This window comes from Rhinolophus hipposideros (assembly GCF_964194185.1).
Source record: "Rhinolophus hipposideros genome assembly, chromosome: 23".
NCBI classification, from domain to species: domain Eukaryota; kingdom Metazoa; phylum Chordata; class Mammalia; order Chiroptera; family Rhinolophidae; genus Rhinolophus; species Rhinolophus hipposideros.
In genome coordinates, this window is record NC_138069.1 from 26536681 (window position 1) to 26552316 (window position 15636).

At 48.8% G+C, this 15636-nt stretch overlaps 1 protein-coding gene across 7 annotated transcripts in view; it reads left to right on the forward strand.

Moving 5' to 3' along the window:
- Positions 1-3345: 3345 nt before the first annotated feature.
- LARP1 (La ribonucleoprotein 1, translational regulator) overlaps positions 3346-15636 on the forward strand; it is a 53712-nt gene continuing 41421 nt past the window's right edge. For 3 of the 7 annotated variants that reach the window (XM_081035192.1, XM_081035193.1, XM_081035196.1), the window contains exon 1: positions 3348-4104. In XM_081035192.1, coding sequence (XP_080891318.1) covers positions 3666-4104 — 439 coding nt within the window. In that variant the 5' untranslated portion in view covers positions 3348-3665. Of the gene's footprint in view, positions 4105-15636 lie in introns of all 7 variants that reach the window. The other 4 variants (XM_081035194.1, XM_081035195.1, XM_081035198.1 and 1 more) reach the window with 4 other exon arrangements.

Consider the following 15636-nt stretch of genomic DNA (forward strand, 5'->3'; position numbering starts at 1 on the left):
GTCCCTCGTGTGGCCTCCTCTGTCTCTTTTTAGGACATTATCAGCACCAGGAACAAACAAATGCATAATTAATTACAAAGAGGTGTTTGGACCCACTTTATAATTTTTATTTTTTAAGTTTGATTTTTCTCACTGTTTCTGCATGTTTTCAGTACATGACGTGTGGAGGTCTTGGGCACAGCACAAGTTAGTCTGATCCTTGTCCCTTTCTGCCTAAAGCCTATCTTGTCTTATCTCTTTTCGGCCTGAGGTCACCTATTGCTTAATTACTTGCCCCCCACCCCCACCCCCCAAGAGTTTACCTTTGGGAGAGACAGGACTCAACACTTTTAATTATCTTCCCCAGGCCTATGTATTTGATGGCAATGGAGGGAAGAGAGACAGGTCTTACTGTGTGGTGTGGTGGGTAAGAACAAGTCCTGTGGGATTAGGCTGCCCTGAAAAAGCCCACTCTGATATTTAGCTGCTGCCTGGGACCCAGGCATCCACCTTACATTCCTTTTTGAACTTTGTAATTGTTTGTAGTTGAAGATACCTTAGGGCCTAGCCTAGTGCCTGTCACATAGTAGGAACTCAATAAATATTCGTGGGAAGAATTAATACCTATCTCATTGGGTTGTTGTGAGGATTAAATGGGATAATGGATGTCAAGTATTTCTCAGAATCTAGCATACAGTAGCTATACAATAAAAGCTACTTTTAACTATCTGGTCATTATTAGTATTTAGAACTGAACCCATGCAAATAGAACGCCATGGTGGGTTAGGAATAAAAAAACACAACCCTGGATTTCAAATCCCAATTCCATCATTTTATGTAGAAAAAGCTATTGGATTTAGGATCAGGAGACTCAGGTGATGGACCTGGCTCTACCATGGATTAGCTGTGTGACATCTGATAAATAACTTTACTTCTCTGAATTTCAGTGTTCTCATCTGCAAAACAAGGAGATTAAGGAATCATCAAGATTCTTTTTTTCTTGCTCTAACAGCTCATTGTAAGATGTAGTCTCACACCTGTCTCTTATCTTCTTTGGCCCCAGTTTGCTGGGTTTCTTATCTTCTCTGGCCCCAGTTTACCCAGCGCACACAGGTGTTTAGGAGCTGAGTCCCTCCCTGGGGCAGGGCATGCCCAGGGTGTGCAAATGCCAGTGCCCCTCCAGCCTCCATACAGCAGGGCCTGGCAGCACTTGTTCAGCTCAGACTGACTGCTGAGTGGTGTAAATTGGTTACTTGAACACACAGAGCCCTGATGCCGTCATAAGTTGTATAGGGGCACTTTTCCTTCTGCCTCCATTACAGGAATGTAGAAAAGAATGATCAACAAATGACTATTATGTTCCCTATTAACAAAGTTTAGAGAGAGGCTAGTTCAGGAACTATTTATCGATAAATACAAAAAAAAAGAATGCATTCCAGTGGCAATGTGCAATAATTTATCATCTGATTAAAGTTATATACTAAGCAATTATGGAAAATCCTGCTTAAATTCACTGAGATCCCTTTATTCATTATCTTTCTTGATACCTCTTTTGAAGCACTGGCCTCAGTTTTTATAATTTACACAGCTCTTTGACTCGCACATTATCTCACTTGACTCCTCACAATAGCTCAAGGTAGAAGCAAGTCAGGCATAATTTACCCCCATTTTTCCACCAGCAAAGAAGGCCCAGGGAAGTGTGGAGAGTTGGCCACACAGTACAGTGTCCGAGTTCTGGAAGAGTTGGGCGTAGACATCACATTGCCATCATCTCTCTCCAGTTGTCCTGATTACAACAACCCTACAACTAGCCTTGTCCTATGGGGCAATTCCAAGAGGCTTTTCAATAAACCTTCTCTATCCAGCAGGTTGTGGGTTCTAATCATTGTCTTGGAGATGGCCAGATTTCTGGGCTGTTATGTCTTGAGCAGGTGGGATCACCACCAGAAACCCGGACTTCTCCAAGTAAAATGTGGAACCACTTGGTGGGTTAAGTACCCAAGAGGTCTTGTTAGACATGCAGATTTCTGGGTCTAATCCCAGACAGACCTGATTCCAAATGCTTTGGAATATGCGTTCAGTTTTCATCATTCAAACTAAAGTAACTGATCTAATCTAACCTATTACTGTAGTCATTATTGTCTTCATAGATACTAGACAAGGACTTGTTAATCACTTAATTTTGTCTATCTTAGAATGTAAATTTCTCGAGGATAGGGACTTTGTTTGCCTGGTTTATTGCCAAACCCGGTTTCCTAGAACCCAAAGGCCCCCACAGTACGAGGTCAGTAAATATTTATTGAATTGTGCACTAAGTTTTGAAACCAGTCATACACCACTCTTTCGCTTTACAATAGGGAAACTGAGGCCCACTGAGGAAATGACTGCTGCAGAGTTGATAAGGGGCAACGCCAGGGCTAGGATAAAATCTCAGACCTCAAGTCTCAATTGGGCGTTGGTTCAACTCCGACCAAAGCAATTCTTTAGAAAAAATGAAATCCACTTGAAATAAAAGACATTTCCTGCCCATAAATGCCCAGTTTCTGGGGCTTGGCCGACGTGGGATCTGTTGTTAATTCGGTTCCCACTTCCTAGGCGCCCACTGCCCCCAAGGGTTAAGGGCCCGACTTCCCGGCCGGGCGTCGAACCCTTCTCCAGGCAGTATTCCCGAGGCCGCGGGGAGGAGCCGAGCACAGTCAGCAGAGGTGAGGGCAGCCCGCCCAAGGTCACCCGGACGGTGCTCGGGAGGGCCAGGCCCGCAGGGCACCAGGGAACCGGCGGCCTCCGCGCTACTTCGGGGTGGATGTAAGACGAAGGTGACATTAATGGTTCCTTCTCCCGAACCTGGCGCATCCAACCTAAAGAGCGCGAGCAGGCCCTGCCGGCCGCGTGGCCCGCTCCATGTGCTCCACCTGCGGCCGCTCTTTAGCGCTGGTCCTTTAAGACACCTCCCCTTTTTTACCCCCCCCCTCCCACATCTCTCCTGCCTCCTTCATTGCCCCCCCCTACCGAATTGCATCAGGCACGTGCTCGCCCCCGTCCGGTCCGAGCACCCTCTCGCCCCCTAGCCTGGGAGGTGCACTGAGGAATCGGAGGCTAGGGGCGGGGCGATGGGCGGGGCAGCGAGACCGTGCGCGCGCGCTCCCGCCTCCTCCCGCCCGCCTGTCGCCAAGGGTCGGCCCGAGCGGGCGCGCCCCCGCTTCTCCGCCCCTCCCCTCGCTCGCCGCGTCGTGAGGCGCGCGCCCGCCCGCCGCCTGCCGCGGATCGCGTGGTCGGCTCGGCTCGCCGCGCCTCTCCCCCGTCCGTCCATATTGCTGCAGCCCCCGAGCCGGGAAGCCCGGGCCGCCCCGGCGGCGGGGGGGAGGGAGGTACGGGACGAGAAGCCTGCCAGGCTCGGGGTGGGGGTGCCTTGCGAGGAACGGGCGGGGGGGGACGCGCTCCAAGGAGGCCTGGACCGCAGAGTGGGGGGCCTTCCTCCCCCCCCCGCCCCGCCAGCGGCCTGGGATCTAAGGCGGCTGCATCCAGCCGGGAGTGGGACCGCGCCTAGCGTGAACCCCGACCCTTCTCCGCAGGGACTGGGGCCCAGCTCTCCGGAGGAAGGCGTCGCGGGCGCTCTGAGAGCCAAGTTCGAGGCGGGGGAGGCCGCCTCGGGCGCGCCCGGCTTCTCCGGGGGGGCGGGCGCGCAGATGGCCACTCAGGTGGAGCCGCTGCTGCCGGGGGGCGCCCCGCTCTTGCAGGCCGAAGAGCATGGGGGGCTGGTGAGGAAGAAGCTGCCGCCGCCGCCCGAAGGCAAGGGCGAGCCCGGGGCGAACGACGTCGGAGGGGGGGAGTCGGACGGCGGCGCCCGGAGACCTCGGCCGCCCTGCGCCAAGCCACACAAGGAGGCTACCGGGCACCTGGAGCGCGAGAGCCCGCGGCCTCCGCAGCCACCCGGCGCCGAGGGCCTGGCCTTCAGCGACGGGGAGGAGGGCGGCGGCGGCGAGCCGGGCGCTGGTGGAGGAGCGGCCGGAGCCGCGGGTGCCGGGCGCCGAGACTTCGTGGAGGCCCCTCCGCCCAAGGTGAACCCGTGGACTAAGAACGCTCTGCCGCCGGTCCTGGCCACCGTGAACGGACAGTCCCCTCCAGGTGGGTCTTCCTGCTTGCTCTGCAGGGTCCGGGGGCCTTTTCCGGGGACACAGGCGTCCCCTCCCCCAGCGGCCTCCAGGGCCTGGGGTCCGCCGCTGGTGGTGGTGACTCGGGATTTTTTTTTTATTTTTTTATTGCTTCCTGGCTAATTCGGGTCGCTGTGCCCTCCCCACCGACACACTCGGGAACCCGTCCCTGCCCGAGTGCCCGGCCTCCAGGAGGCCATGGCCACCGCCTGGGCCGCAGCGGTTAGTGGGCAACGGCGTGGTCCGGGCCTACCTCGCCGGGAGCGGGCGGGCGCTGCAATCGGTGAAAAGAATGCTCTCCCCCGCCGCGTGTCGGGGGGAGAGACGGTTCCTGGCCCAAACCTTCGGGAAGCCCCCTCTTCCCACCCCGCCCCGCGCTCCTCGTTTCGGGAGCGTTGCGATCGTCCCCATGTTGTAAATGTTTAATGAGCATATGTCACGGGCAGCGAAGCGCCCAGCGATGAGTTCATATCAACTACACGGGTTCGACGTTTAGAAGTTAACAAGTTTTGTTCTCAAGTATATGGTAGTAGGCGGTAGAATCGCCATTGACGACGCGTTGAGGGGTCGGTTACGAAGAGAATGGGGAGGAGAGGAAACCCAACGTGTCATTGAATTCGGTGCTTTCCCTCCCCGATCCCGGGGACCTTCCGCCTTGAGAGGGAGCCAGATGGCGAGTGTGCGGGGAATCCAGTGAAGGGCTTGGCGGAAAAGACGAAGCGAGCGAGGGGTCTTGCGGCGGCGCGAGGGGCGTGTGGCGGCGGGGGAGGGAGTGGCCGGGCTGGGCGGGCGGGTGACAGTTGGGCGCCATGCGCCGCGCCGGCAGACTGCTCGCGGCCGCTCGGCCTGTACATTCCGCGCCCGCCGCGGCGCTGGGGGTGGAAGGCGGGTGCGGGCTGGCGGCGCGGCCCGGAGTGTGCGTGTGCGCGAGTGTGAGTGCGCGGCCCCCCTTCCCGGCATTCCTCCGCAGCCGGGACAACGTGGTGCCTCCCCGCGCGGGGAGCGGCATGTGACCGCACGGCCGCGCTCTCCACGCCTTCTCCCTCGTTTTTTTTTTTTTTTTTTTTGTTTTGTGATTTTTTTTTTTTTTTTTTTTTGGTGTTTTTGGGCCTGGTCTTTTGGGGAGGTGGGGGTGCAGGAAGTCGTAGCGGAGCCGTGTCAGCGTGGGGAGACAGGCGGTGAAAAACATGGAGGCTCGTCTGGGTCTCCCTTTGCGGAGAATAGACCGTCGCCTTGGGTTAGGGGCGCGCCCTCTCTCCTCGGTTTGCCGGCGCGTCAGGGCAAAGTGGTTCTGGATTCTTCGGTTTGGGGTCCTTTTGAAGTGGACCAATACCAAAACCCGTTTGAAGCTAGAATGATGGCTTGTGGCCATAGCCCTAATGCTTTTTGCAAAACTCCTCCCCTTCTGCAGTCGCTGGTTGAAGCTGACTGGTTTAAACCATTGAAATGGGGAAAGTTGAAGGGGGGTGCTTAATACCTTCACATTCAAGGGAGTAGAATCATTCGTAATCGTAGGAAAACCAGAACAGCCAATTCTGAAAATGGCGTGTTGCAATTTTTATTTCTTTTAAGGTTGCTTCATTTGGAGGAGGAGACACTTGGGGTTTACTAATAGTACCTCAAACCGTGTTCTCTTCCTTCTGCCCTTCCCCCCTTTCCCTTCCAGAGCCCTCTTATGCAAAGGGCATTGCTGAAACCTCCATTTTCTTGCATATTCCTCTTGATCCACCCACTGAAGGAGGGAAAGCAACTTTAAGACACTCTTTGGTCCTTCCCCCATCTTAAAACTCAAAGGGGTATAATCATCCCCAGGAGAGAGCACTCCTCAGAAGTTTAAATGGGGCTACTCACCCTGGCTGCTGCTGCTTAGCCAATGGTGAGCCTGCCTTGTGGGTTTTAAATCAGCCATGACATCAGGTGGTATTGGGTGCCTGAGCTGGCATTTTGTGCAAATGCAGGGACCCTTGATAGGGTGCGTCACTGGGGTTATTGATGAATAAGAAAGCTGGGCTGGCATCTCACCTTTGCTTCTAGTGGAGATGCCACCTTGCATTAAGTGCCCAAAGCAAAATTCTGAGTCTGGTAGGTTTGTTCTGTTGTTTTTTCTGGAATCTTAAGGCAAGAAAGTGTCTTCTCTATTCATTGGTTTTGAACCTTTGGAATAGTCTTTGACAGACTAACTGAATTAGTCCAGTAGCTTCTCTTTTTAAGCCTGTAGTTAGGGCTTGGATGCTTTTTGAGGGAGAATTCTGTGATTGACTTGTCTGTCTGTCTGATAGGGTTCGATGGGGGCCCTATCTTTGGAGTCTACATGGATAGCTAAGGCCCTTTTCTAGCCCTGGTTTTATTTGCAGCTTGGAGGAGTTTAAATGTGACACCAATGGAGTGAGTGGCAATGTGGTCTTGGGAATTTTTGTGTTCTGTAATGCATATGTTTTTGAGAGTCTACAAAAATGAGTGCCTCATAAGCAAGCGAAAACCTTTCCAAAGCTTGTTGCAAATGCCTATTTTTAGCCCTCCTTTTGGCTCAGATGCTAGTGTTTTACTTCTGTAAGGGACACATGCAGTAACTAGTAATAAAAGATGTTTTTCGATAATCCACCCTTGTAGGGTTCTCTATTCTGGTTTAAGCTTCCACGTCTTACCTTTGTAGTTGCAAATCATGGGATTTGCATTTTGGCTTGTTGTATTTGCTTCCCCTAGAATATTTTGAAAACGCTTAAAATTTTTTCCTTATCCTAGCCACAACTCTAAGTGTAATGGGAGAGACACAAGATGTTTTTGTTAAAAGAAAAATTTGTGTATATATAGCAGAAGTTTTGGGGTCAAAACTGCATGGGTTCAAATGCCAGCTCTTACCACTTGCTGACTGTGCCTCCTTGGGCAAGTTCCTTAACTGTTCTGTGCCTCAGCTTCTCCATTTGTATACTGGGGATTAAATTATGATTTATCTGCCACGTGAGGCTGTTGTGAGCATTTATTGTGATATGTGTAAATCTTTATAGCCGAGTGCCGGCCATGTGGTAGCTAGCTGTTATACCAAGTCTTGGAGACTGAGACTGGGACTTTCCGGAACTTTTTCTGGGTCTTTGTTTTCCCCACCTGTCTTTTGAGGGGTTGGGGAATGCAGTGCTCCTTTCCTTTTGTGGTATTGTTGGTGTTGTATCAATACTCCATGAAATATATGGGATCATCTCCTTAAAAATGGACTTGCTTATCCACAGGCATAAAAGGCATGTTATGGATAATCCTAAAAGTTGGTAACCCAAAGAATTGGCTATTTTTGCTGTGGAATGTGGTATGATGAATGTTTTTAAAATGTTTTAATTAGTTTATGTGCCTTTCATTAAGATTACCTTTCGGGAGAGTGCACAGGTGCTTTCAGGGCTGTGGGGAAAGGCTAGTTTAACTGAACTAAAAGTTTGCTGTGGCTGGCGCACTAGCAGTGGGTTGAGATTTGAGAGTGTATCATCACAAGCTTCCACCCACCCCAGCAGGGGGAATCAGTGGGTTGATTGTGTAGAAATTAACTTATGTATAGTAAGAAAACCAACCAACCAGTGCTGTAGTCTTTTCCTTGATTTTTTTTCTTTTTCTTTTTTTTTTTTTTTGAGTCTTTATTATTTGAAACTGAAAGTTTTTATGTAGGGTGAAAACTTATGAGAGAGACTGCTGAGTCCAAGTGTGGAGAAGCCTAGCAAGGACAAAAACTTCTCTTGCAAGAGAGCAGATTTCTTTTTAAAGGAAAGTCGGGGGCAGGGTCTGAGACTTGAGTGTTTATGTTCTGGGCATCGCTCTTTCTTTACCTTTGAAGTGTAGCTAACTGATGGCACAAGACAAAACAAAAAAAAGGGGGTTATAATCTCACCTAACCCATGGCAACCCCCGGGGATTCTCTGCCCCATTGAACTGGCCTCAAGTAAACCTCCACTCTCCTTCCTCAGGTCGCCCCCCTCCCCCTCACACACACACAACCTTGTACTAGGTGGGGCATCTGTGTGGATCTGAGCCTCAGTCTTCACTGTGTGAGGACCTCAGAGCTACTTCAGGCCCTGGCACCTCCCCTACCACAAGAAAGTAGACTGGATGGAAGTAAGAACTCTGCCCTGGAATCATATAGGCTGTACTTTTGAGCCTCAGCTTTGTTTCTTTTGCTGCTGCTGCTTTTTTAAAAATTGAGGTATAATTGCCATATAATATTAGTTTTAGGTGTACAACGTAATAATTCTGTATTTGTATATATACAGTTTTGCATCTATAACTTGTGCAATCTTGGGTGAATTACTCAGCCCCGCTGAGCCACCGTTGCTCTCAAAATGAGAATAATGAGAGTTACTATTTCAGAAGGTTGTGGGAATTAAAGAAGATAATATTTATAAAGCCCTTACCATAATGCCTGGCACAGAGCATCTGTTACATGCTACCTATTTAACAATCTACTTAACAGTTGCTGTTTTTAACTTTTTTTTGTTTTGTTTTTTTAAAGATTTTATTGGGGGAAGGGGTACAGGACTTTATTGGGGAACAGTGTGTACTTCCAGGACTTTTCCGAGTCATGTTGTCCTTTCAGTTTTAGTTGTGGAGGGTGCAGCTTAGCTCCAGGTCCACTTGCCGTTGTTACTTGCAGGGGGCGCAGCCCACCATCCGTTGCTGAGAGCCCGTGTTCCAGCCAACTGAGCCATCTGCCACTGGCCCATGTGGGGATCGAACTGGCAGCCTTCGGCGTTAGGAGCACGGAGCTCCAACCGCCTGAGCCACGGGGCCGCCCCGTTTCTAACTTTATAATAAAATTATCACCATTGTTAGAATTTGTTAGTTCCACTTCTGATTCTGCTCATGACCAGCATCGTGGACACCAGCAACCCCCACGCTTACTCTGTACCTCTGTTTCTTCATCTGTGAAACAATGGAATTGGATTCAGTCTAAATGTTGTCAAAGTTTTTTTTAGTATCAAAAACACTTTTTCCAATAAACCCCTTCCCCATAAAAAGGAACGAAAGCAGAGGTTGTTATATGTATGTTTATATCTCCCGTAGTGGGTAAGAATTCCAGTTTTGAACCCAAGCTCTGTGAGGGCTGGAGAGACTCTTCTGGCTTCAGGAACTTAGGCTGTTCACTTGAGGGTCCTTGTCAGACACTATGGAGCAACTACATTATGTGCCTTATAATGTGATAATGGGAAATACACAGCACTGTTGGAAAAGTTCTCCCCACCAAATAAAAATGGAACCCAAACCTAATAGAATCATAGACCTCTGGGGATAGAGGAACAAATTGACTGACTGTGAGGTAGCAGTTTTCCAGTTTTTGAACATGAGAAATTCTGTAGGACAGATTATGTTATCAGTCAATAAATGGCATATTTGAAAAAGGGAACTGTTACCATGTTTCCCCAAAAATAAGACCTAGCTAGACAATCAGCTCTGATGCATCTTTTGGAGCAAAAAATTATATAAGACCCGGTATTTTTATTATATTAATTATATTAATTATATTTATATTACATATTATATCCAGTCTTATAGTAAAATAAGACAGGGTCTTATATTAATTTTTGCTCCAAAAGACGCATTAGAGCTGATTGTCCAGCTAGGTCTTATTTTTGGGAAACGCGGTGTAGATGAAAAGAGTTGAGGCATCAATCAAATGAATTGTGTGAATCTTGTTTGGATCCTGATTCAAACAAACGAGTTATAAGACGATATTTGGGTGGCAGTTGAGGAAATCTGATCGCTTTATTAAGGAATTTGTCAGGGCTGATAAAGGAATTATGATTGTTTTTGTTTGTTTTAAACTCCATAACTGGTTATATTATGCACCTTGGCTAAGAACTGCTAGGTTTGCCTAATTAGGGCTTAAAGCTCTTTTCCTGTATAGTTCAGATCACTTTCTCTTCTTGTGAAGAATGCACACAATTGGACACCCTCTGAAGGGGCCAAGTGAGGAAGGCCTTCACCACGAACCTTCAACTCCCCCGCCCCTTCTTCTAGGCAGGGTGTTGGAGTGAGTGTCTGCTTGAGAGGGAGAGGTTCTGGGGTGGTTAGGAGGTGGTTCCAGGCCTGTGGGAGGTGGAGGGTAGTCTCAGCTGTCTTGAACCCTGGCCCTCCCTGAGGGACAGAGTATCTCAGCTAACCGACCCCTCTGCAATGGGACCTAAGCTAGAGTAAACTTCATAGCTGTTACCCGGCACTGGTTTCCTCCCTTTGGGAGGTGGGTAGGAAGAGGAGGAGCAGCCGAGCCTGAAACCACAAAAACCTTTAAAATGGAGAGCTTGGCAGATGGGAGTTCCCTCGTTTGCAAAATCCAAGACAAGCTTAAAGGGGGTAATTAGAGTGTTGGGGCCTCCAGAGGGCTCACAGGTGCCTCAGTCTGGGCTCACAAGCCTCTCTGGCTGGTCCATAGTGACCTTAGGGAGTGGCCAGGAGAGAGGATGGCCTTACTTTGCTGGGGGTTCATGATAGAAAATAAGTTTTGGCACCTGGCTAATGAAAGGATAGGAAACAATGGGGTGAAGGAGCAAAGGGGATAGGTAATGGGATTAAAATCAGAACATGGGCAAAGTGCTTCTCTCTGCTCTCACTTTGTGACCTTAAACAGCTTTCATAACCTCTTTTTCTTATTCACAGAATGGGACTAACCCATGCTGAGGTGGTTTTGAGAATCAAATTGATACCGAGTATGGGGTAGCCCAACACATGGTTAAGGGGTTTATATTCCAGAAGATGTTTTCCAAAGCTAGATGTGTGTAGTTTGAGGTAGTCACCTATTCTGAGGGGTTATCTATTCCTTTTCTAAGTGAAGATTGGTAATCAGGAGGTAGGTAGCTTCGTTTTCAAGTAGCTCTATTTGTAGTAGTTACCAGGGTCAACTGGCCAACTTCTCATGGCGATAGCTTAGGGAGAGTCTCCCTGTGGGATTTTCCCAGAACCAAGACAGTCTTGATGTAGTACCTTTCTTTTGGCTGTGCCTTTGGACTGGCAAAGCCTTCGGTGTTGGGGATGAAGAGTGTGGGTCTAGATTGATGAATCTTGTAAAGCCAGCCATATAAATCTGTCATGTGTGGTGAGGGGCTTCCCCATCTCAGTTTGGGGTACTATTGGTAAACCCAGATAACTCCATCAGAAGCCTTATTCATAGGGTGCTTTGTATTAACCGTCCAAACTTGTAGTGGCAGCTGCCTTACCCTCCGGGTATACTGCACCTTGAGGTAGCCTTTTGTCTTCCCTGCTTTAATATTAATTTTTGCTCCAAAAGACACAGTAGAGTTGATGGTCTAGTTAGGTCTTATTTTCGGGGAAACACAGTAATTACCATTTATTGGATGCTTTCCGAGTTCTGTCCCATTTAATCAGCTCAGCAGGTGCGCTTATCCCCACTTCACAGGTGAGGAAAGTGAAGACTCAGGAGAGGGTTAATAAGCAACTCTGTCCTTCTCATTGCTCAGACTAAAAATCTTGGGCTCATCCTTGCCTGTTTCTCTGTAGTTTACACCCTTTTGACTCCTAAAAACTACATCCAAAGCTAAATGATTCTTACCACCTCTTCTGTTGCCAGCCTGGGCCGTGCACCGTTGCTTCTCACCTGGATTGTTGCAGCACCCTCCTCACTGGTCTCCTCTCACTCCTGCTGCAAACCCTCTCCTGGCTTCTCAGAGGGGAGTGAAATCCGGAGCCCTTAGCGTGCCCTCTAACACTGCTTGATCTGGTTCCCCACAAGCTCCGACACCTTTCACCACTTTTCCCTACCAACAACATCGGTCCTTGCTTTTTCTGGAGCACATTATGCACTCTCCTGCTTCATGGCTTTTGTTCTGGAATTCTCCACCCCCAGCCACATGGCTCACACCCTCACTTTCTTCAGGTTCCTGTTCAAATAACACTGATGGAGAGGCCTTCCCAGACCACCCTGCATGAAATAGTAAGCCAGCACCCATACTCTGCAGCCCCATCTCTCTTAGCTTGTTTCATTTTTGTTCTTAGCTCTTACCATCATTGGGTCGGAAGCTTTGCTATTTGACCACTGCTGTGTTCCCAGCACTTACAACACACTTGGCACATAGTAGGCAGCTTAGTGAGTAGTTAGTGAAGAAATGGATGAATCTCACACTTTAACAGCAACATTTCAGCATATTTTTAATCTGGCATACAGGATACCACAGTGAATAATAAAAATCCATGTTGGCAAAGGGCACACATACAATCCTGTACGGATGGTGCTATGTAAGAAAAGTGTGGGATGGGGTTCTTTGGGAATGTGGCAAGGTACCCAATTCAGTCTAGGTCAGAGAAGTCTTTCTGGAAGAAGTTATGGCTAAGCTGAAATGGGAGCGATAGGTAGGAGTTACCTGAGAAAAGGCCTAGGGTTCAGCGAACAATAATTCCCTGTGGCTGTAGTTTAGCTGACTGGAAAAGTAAATTCTGGTTTTAACAGGAAGGCACTTGAGAGCCATTGAAGATTTTAAGTGAGGGAGTTGCGTGGTCAGATTTTTCCTTTTGAAAGATTACTCGGGCCTTGTGGCAGAACCTCTTAGCTTAAGAATAGATGGTTTAGGGTTTCCTGTCGTGACTCTTTGGGACATTGTTCCCATTTTGGGAACAGACTTCCAAGTCATTCCTGAATTGTAGGTCTTGGGCAATTATCAGCTGTCACCCTTGAGGGGTAGGGAGCGGCTCTGGTTTATGGGATTTCTCTGACCTTTCCGAACGCCAGGTGAGCTGGAATGCATCTCATTGGCCAGAAAAAGCACAATTACTGAAGGATTGGCCTAGGCTGAGCTCACGCTTACGCTTAGAGCCACCAGCTTGCTTGTCCCTGCTGCAGCTTGCTAGGTGGGACGAGGAGGAGGGCCGGGAAGTAGTGGCAGGGGGACAGGCTTCCAGGTGACAGTCCCCCTTTCCACTAGGGGAGGGCCACTTCGAGGCTGCCTGCTACCAGCTACTCTTCAGCTGGGCTTTGCGGGTTCTTGCATAGATAACCGTATGTACAAGGTGTCACTCCCATCAGAGCCGCCTCCCTCTGCTGAATTCAGCTGCTTTACACCTGTGCTGAGGACAGGGGTTTTGCAGTTGCCCTTATATTGGCTTTTATAGTGAGTTCCTGAGAATTCTGGGCTATAGAGTCAGGCTGCTGCAGCCCAACGCCCAGTTGTCAACTCTGTCCCCTTGCTGTGCCCTCAGGGGCTTGAATTTTCTTTCCATCCTTTCAGAGAAGGAGTGTAGAGCTGGAAGGGACCCCAGAAGTCCTTGTAAACCCTGAATGTAGCAAGTTAGGTACGAAAGGCCCAGAAAGGGAGTAACTGCTCAAAACCGGTCAGTTCAAAGCAGGGCTGAGACTTGGTCCCCCGTCTCTTGGCACCCATTCCAATTCGGTTTTCACTCCACCTCCGGAGAAGTAGAGTGGGGTGGTTATACGGGAACTTTGGGGTCAGCCAACCAGTTTGAGTTAACTCAGCCACCGTGTTTCTCCGAAAATAAGACCAGGTCTTACATTGATTTTTTTTATCCAAAAGACACATTAGGGCTTATGTTCAGGGGACGTCATCCTGAAAAATCATGCTAGGGCTTATTTTCCAGTGAGGTGTTATTTTCAGGGAAACATGGCACTTACCAACTAAGTATCCTTGGACAGGTTGGAAACTTCTGGGCCTCAGTAAATGGAGTTACATGTAGAATGCCCACATACAGGTGTTGAAAGTGAGCTGGATAAATATGAGTGCTCAGCCTGAGTCTGGCGAATAATGAACAATAAATGATAATTGTAAGAGTATTGATGATTCTTTTTGAGACCTGAATTTGTCCCGGGTCTTCAGTTGGCTTACAGACATCAGGTGCCAAAGCCAGCTTTCCTATTGGCCTGGGCCCTTGCCCCTCCATCCCCTCTGTTTGGTCCTGAGCCTACATGGGAATGCAGCCCATGCCACTTCTTAGGGCCAACTCTTCTGACCCTGCCATGGGCTGTCATGCACCTCCATAGAGGAGGGGAATTTAAGGAATCACTTGGGGATATAATCTTGCAGTGAGAAGCCCACGTGGTGTTTGGGAAGGTCCTGGTGATAGAATGTCAGTGAGAGATGGGCTTATGGCTTTGCATGGAAACCCTCCCACTCCATCTTTGGTGTCTTTCTGCAGCTTTGGGTGTCTTTGGGGGTGTGGAGGTCTCTTTGCTTTTCCTGTTCTGTGTATAAACAGCAATATGAGGAAGATAAACCAATTATGTGGATGGAATAGTAGCCTGATTTGGGAATAGTAGCCTGAAATAGAGCAGAGTATGGGAGGTGGAGTTTGGATATGGTGACAGCAAGGTTTGGCGGTGAGCAGCTGGGTGCTGCTTCTAGGGAATGTGGGAGGGACACAGGAAATCAGGAACACACAGACGAGGTGGCTCACCGGGACTCATGCACCTTTCTGTGAGGAGGGAATGGTTGAAGGAACTAGGATTGTTTTGCCAGAGAATCAAAGCTGGAGGTGGGTGGATACTGGTTGTTCTCAAATAAAGCATTTGAATGTGACCCTTCATGTGGCCCTCTGGGTAAAACTGATGGTAGGTGGGAGGGGAGAGGTGGAGGGTCAGTAGGTTTTGGCTCTGGTCAAGTAGTAACTTGCAGCAGTGCCCCTAAATGGATTCAGTTGCTACAGGAGGAACTGAATTCTTGGACGTGATGATATTTAAACAGTTTGGGTAGCGATTTGCTTTTGGGCTCTGCAGCTGCAAATTTGCAGAGTACTTTGCTAGATTTGTTCATTCAGAAAATTTTGCATACTTGTTAGGTGTCAGGCCCCGTAATTCAGGGGTAAACAAGACACATTGCTGCCATGATGGGGCTTATATCCTAAAAGACAGAAGTCACAAGTGGGCACCCTCCACCTGCCTCCTCAGGCCCAGTCCAGTCTACTACTGACAGGTTTTGATTGGCCTTGCATTAAAAACAATTCAATCACCTATATTTTTAAATCAAGAAAATTTATCTGGAGACTTAGAGATCTGCAGCTTTTCTTTAAAAAGCAATACTCTGAATATGCAAAAAAAAAAAAAAGGCAATTGAATTGCATACTTTAAAATGGGTGAGTAGGACAGTATGTGAAATAATATAACTGTTATGGGAAAAGAATGAGACGACCTGGCCAAACTGAGCCTCTGTTTCTTTATGACTGCTCTTCAGTAGCGAAACCTAGTCCTCCTTTAGACATGACACCAGCATGAGGCCTACAGGCTCAAACTTGGTATGTTTTATATCGTACAAAGGGAGGGGACAGCATCTAACCTGACTACAAACTGAGCAGCATCCTGTGGGAGAAGAGTTTGAGAGGAGAGGGTGGGGAAGACTTGAAGGCCTAGGGCAGGAATTGCAACTCCTAGAGGGGAGAATGAGTATGATGGGGAGATAGGACACCTCTGGGCATTGTACCCTCAGGCCCCAGAGCGGCAGTAGAGAACTGAGAGCTAAGGGATGGGGCTGCTAGGGAAACTGGGCTATGTTAGGCCCCAGTGAGCCTTTCTCCACTTCTT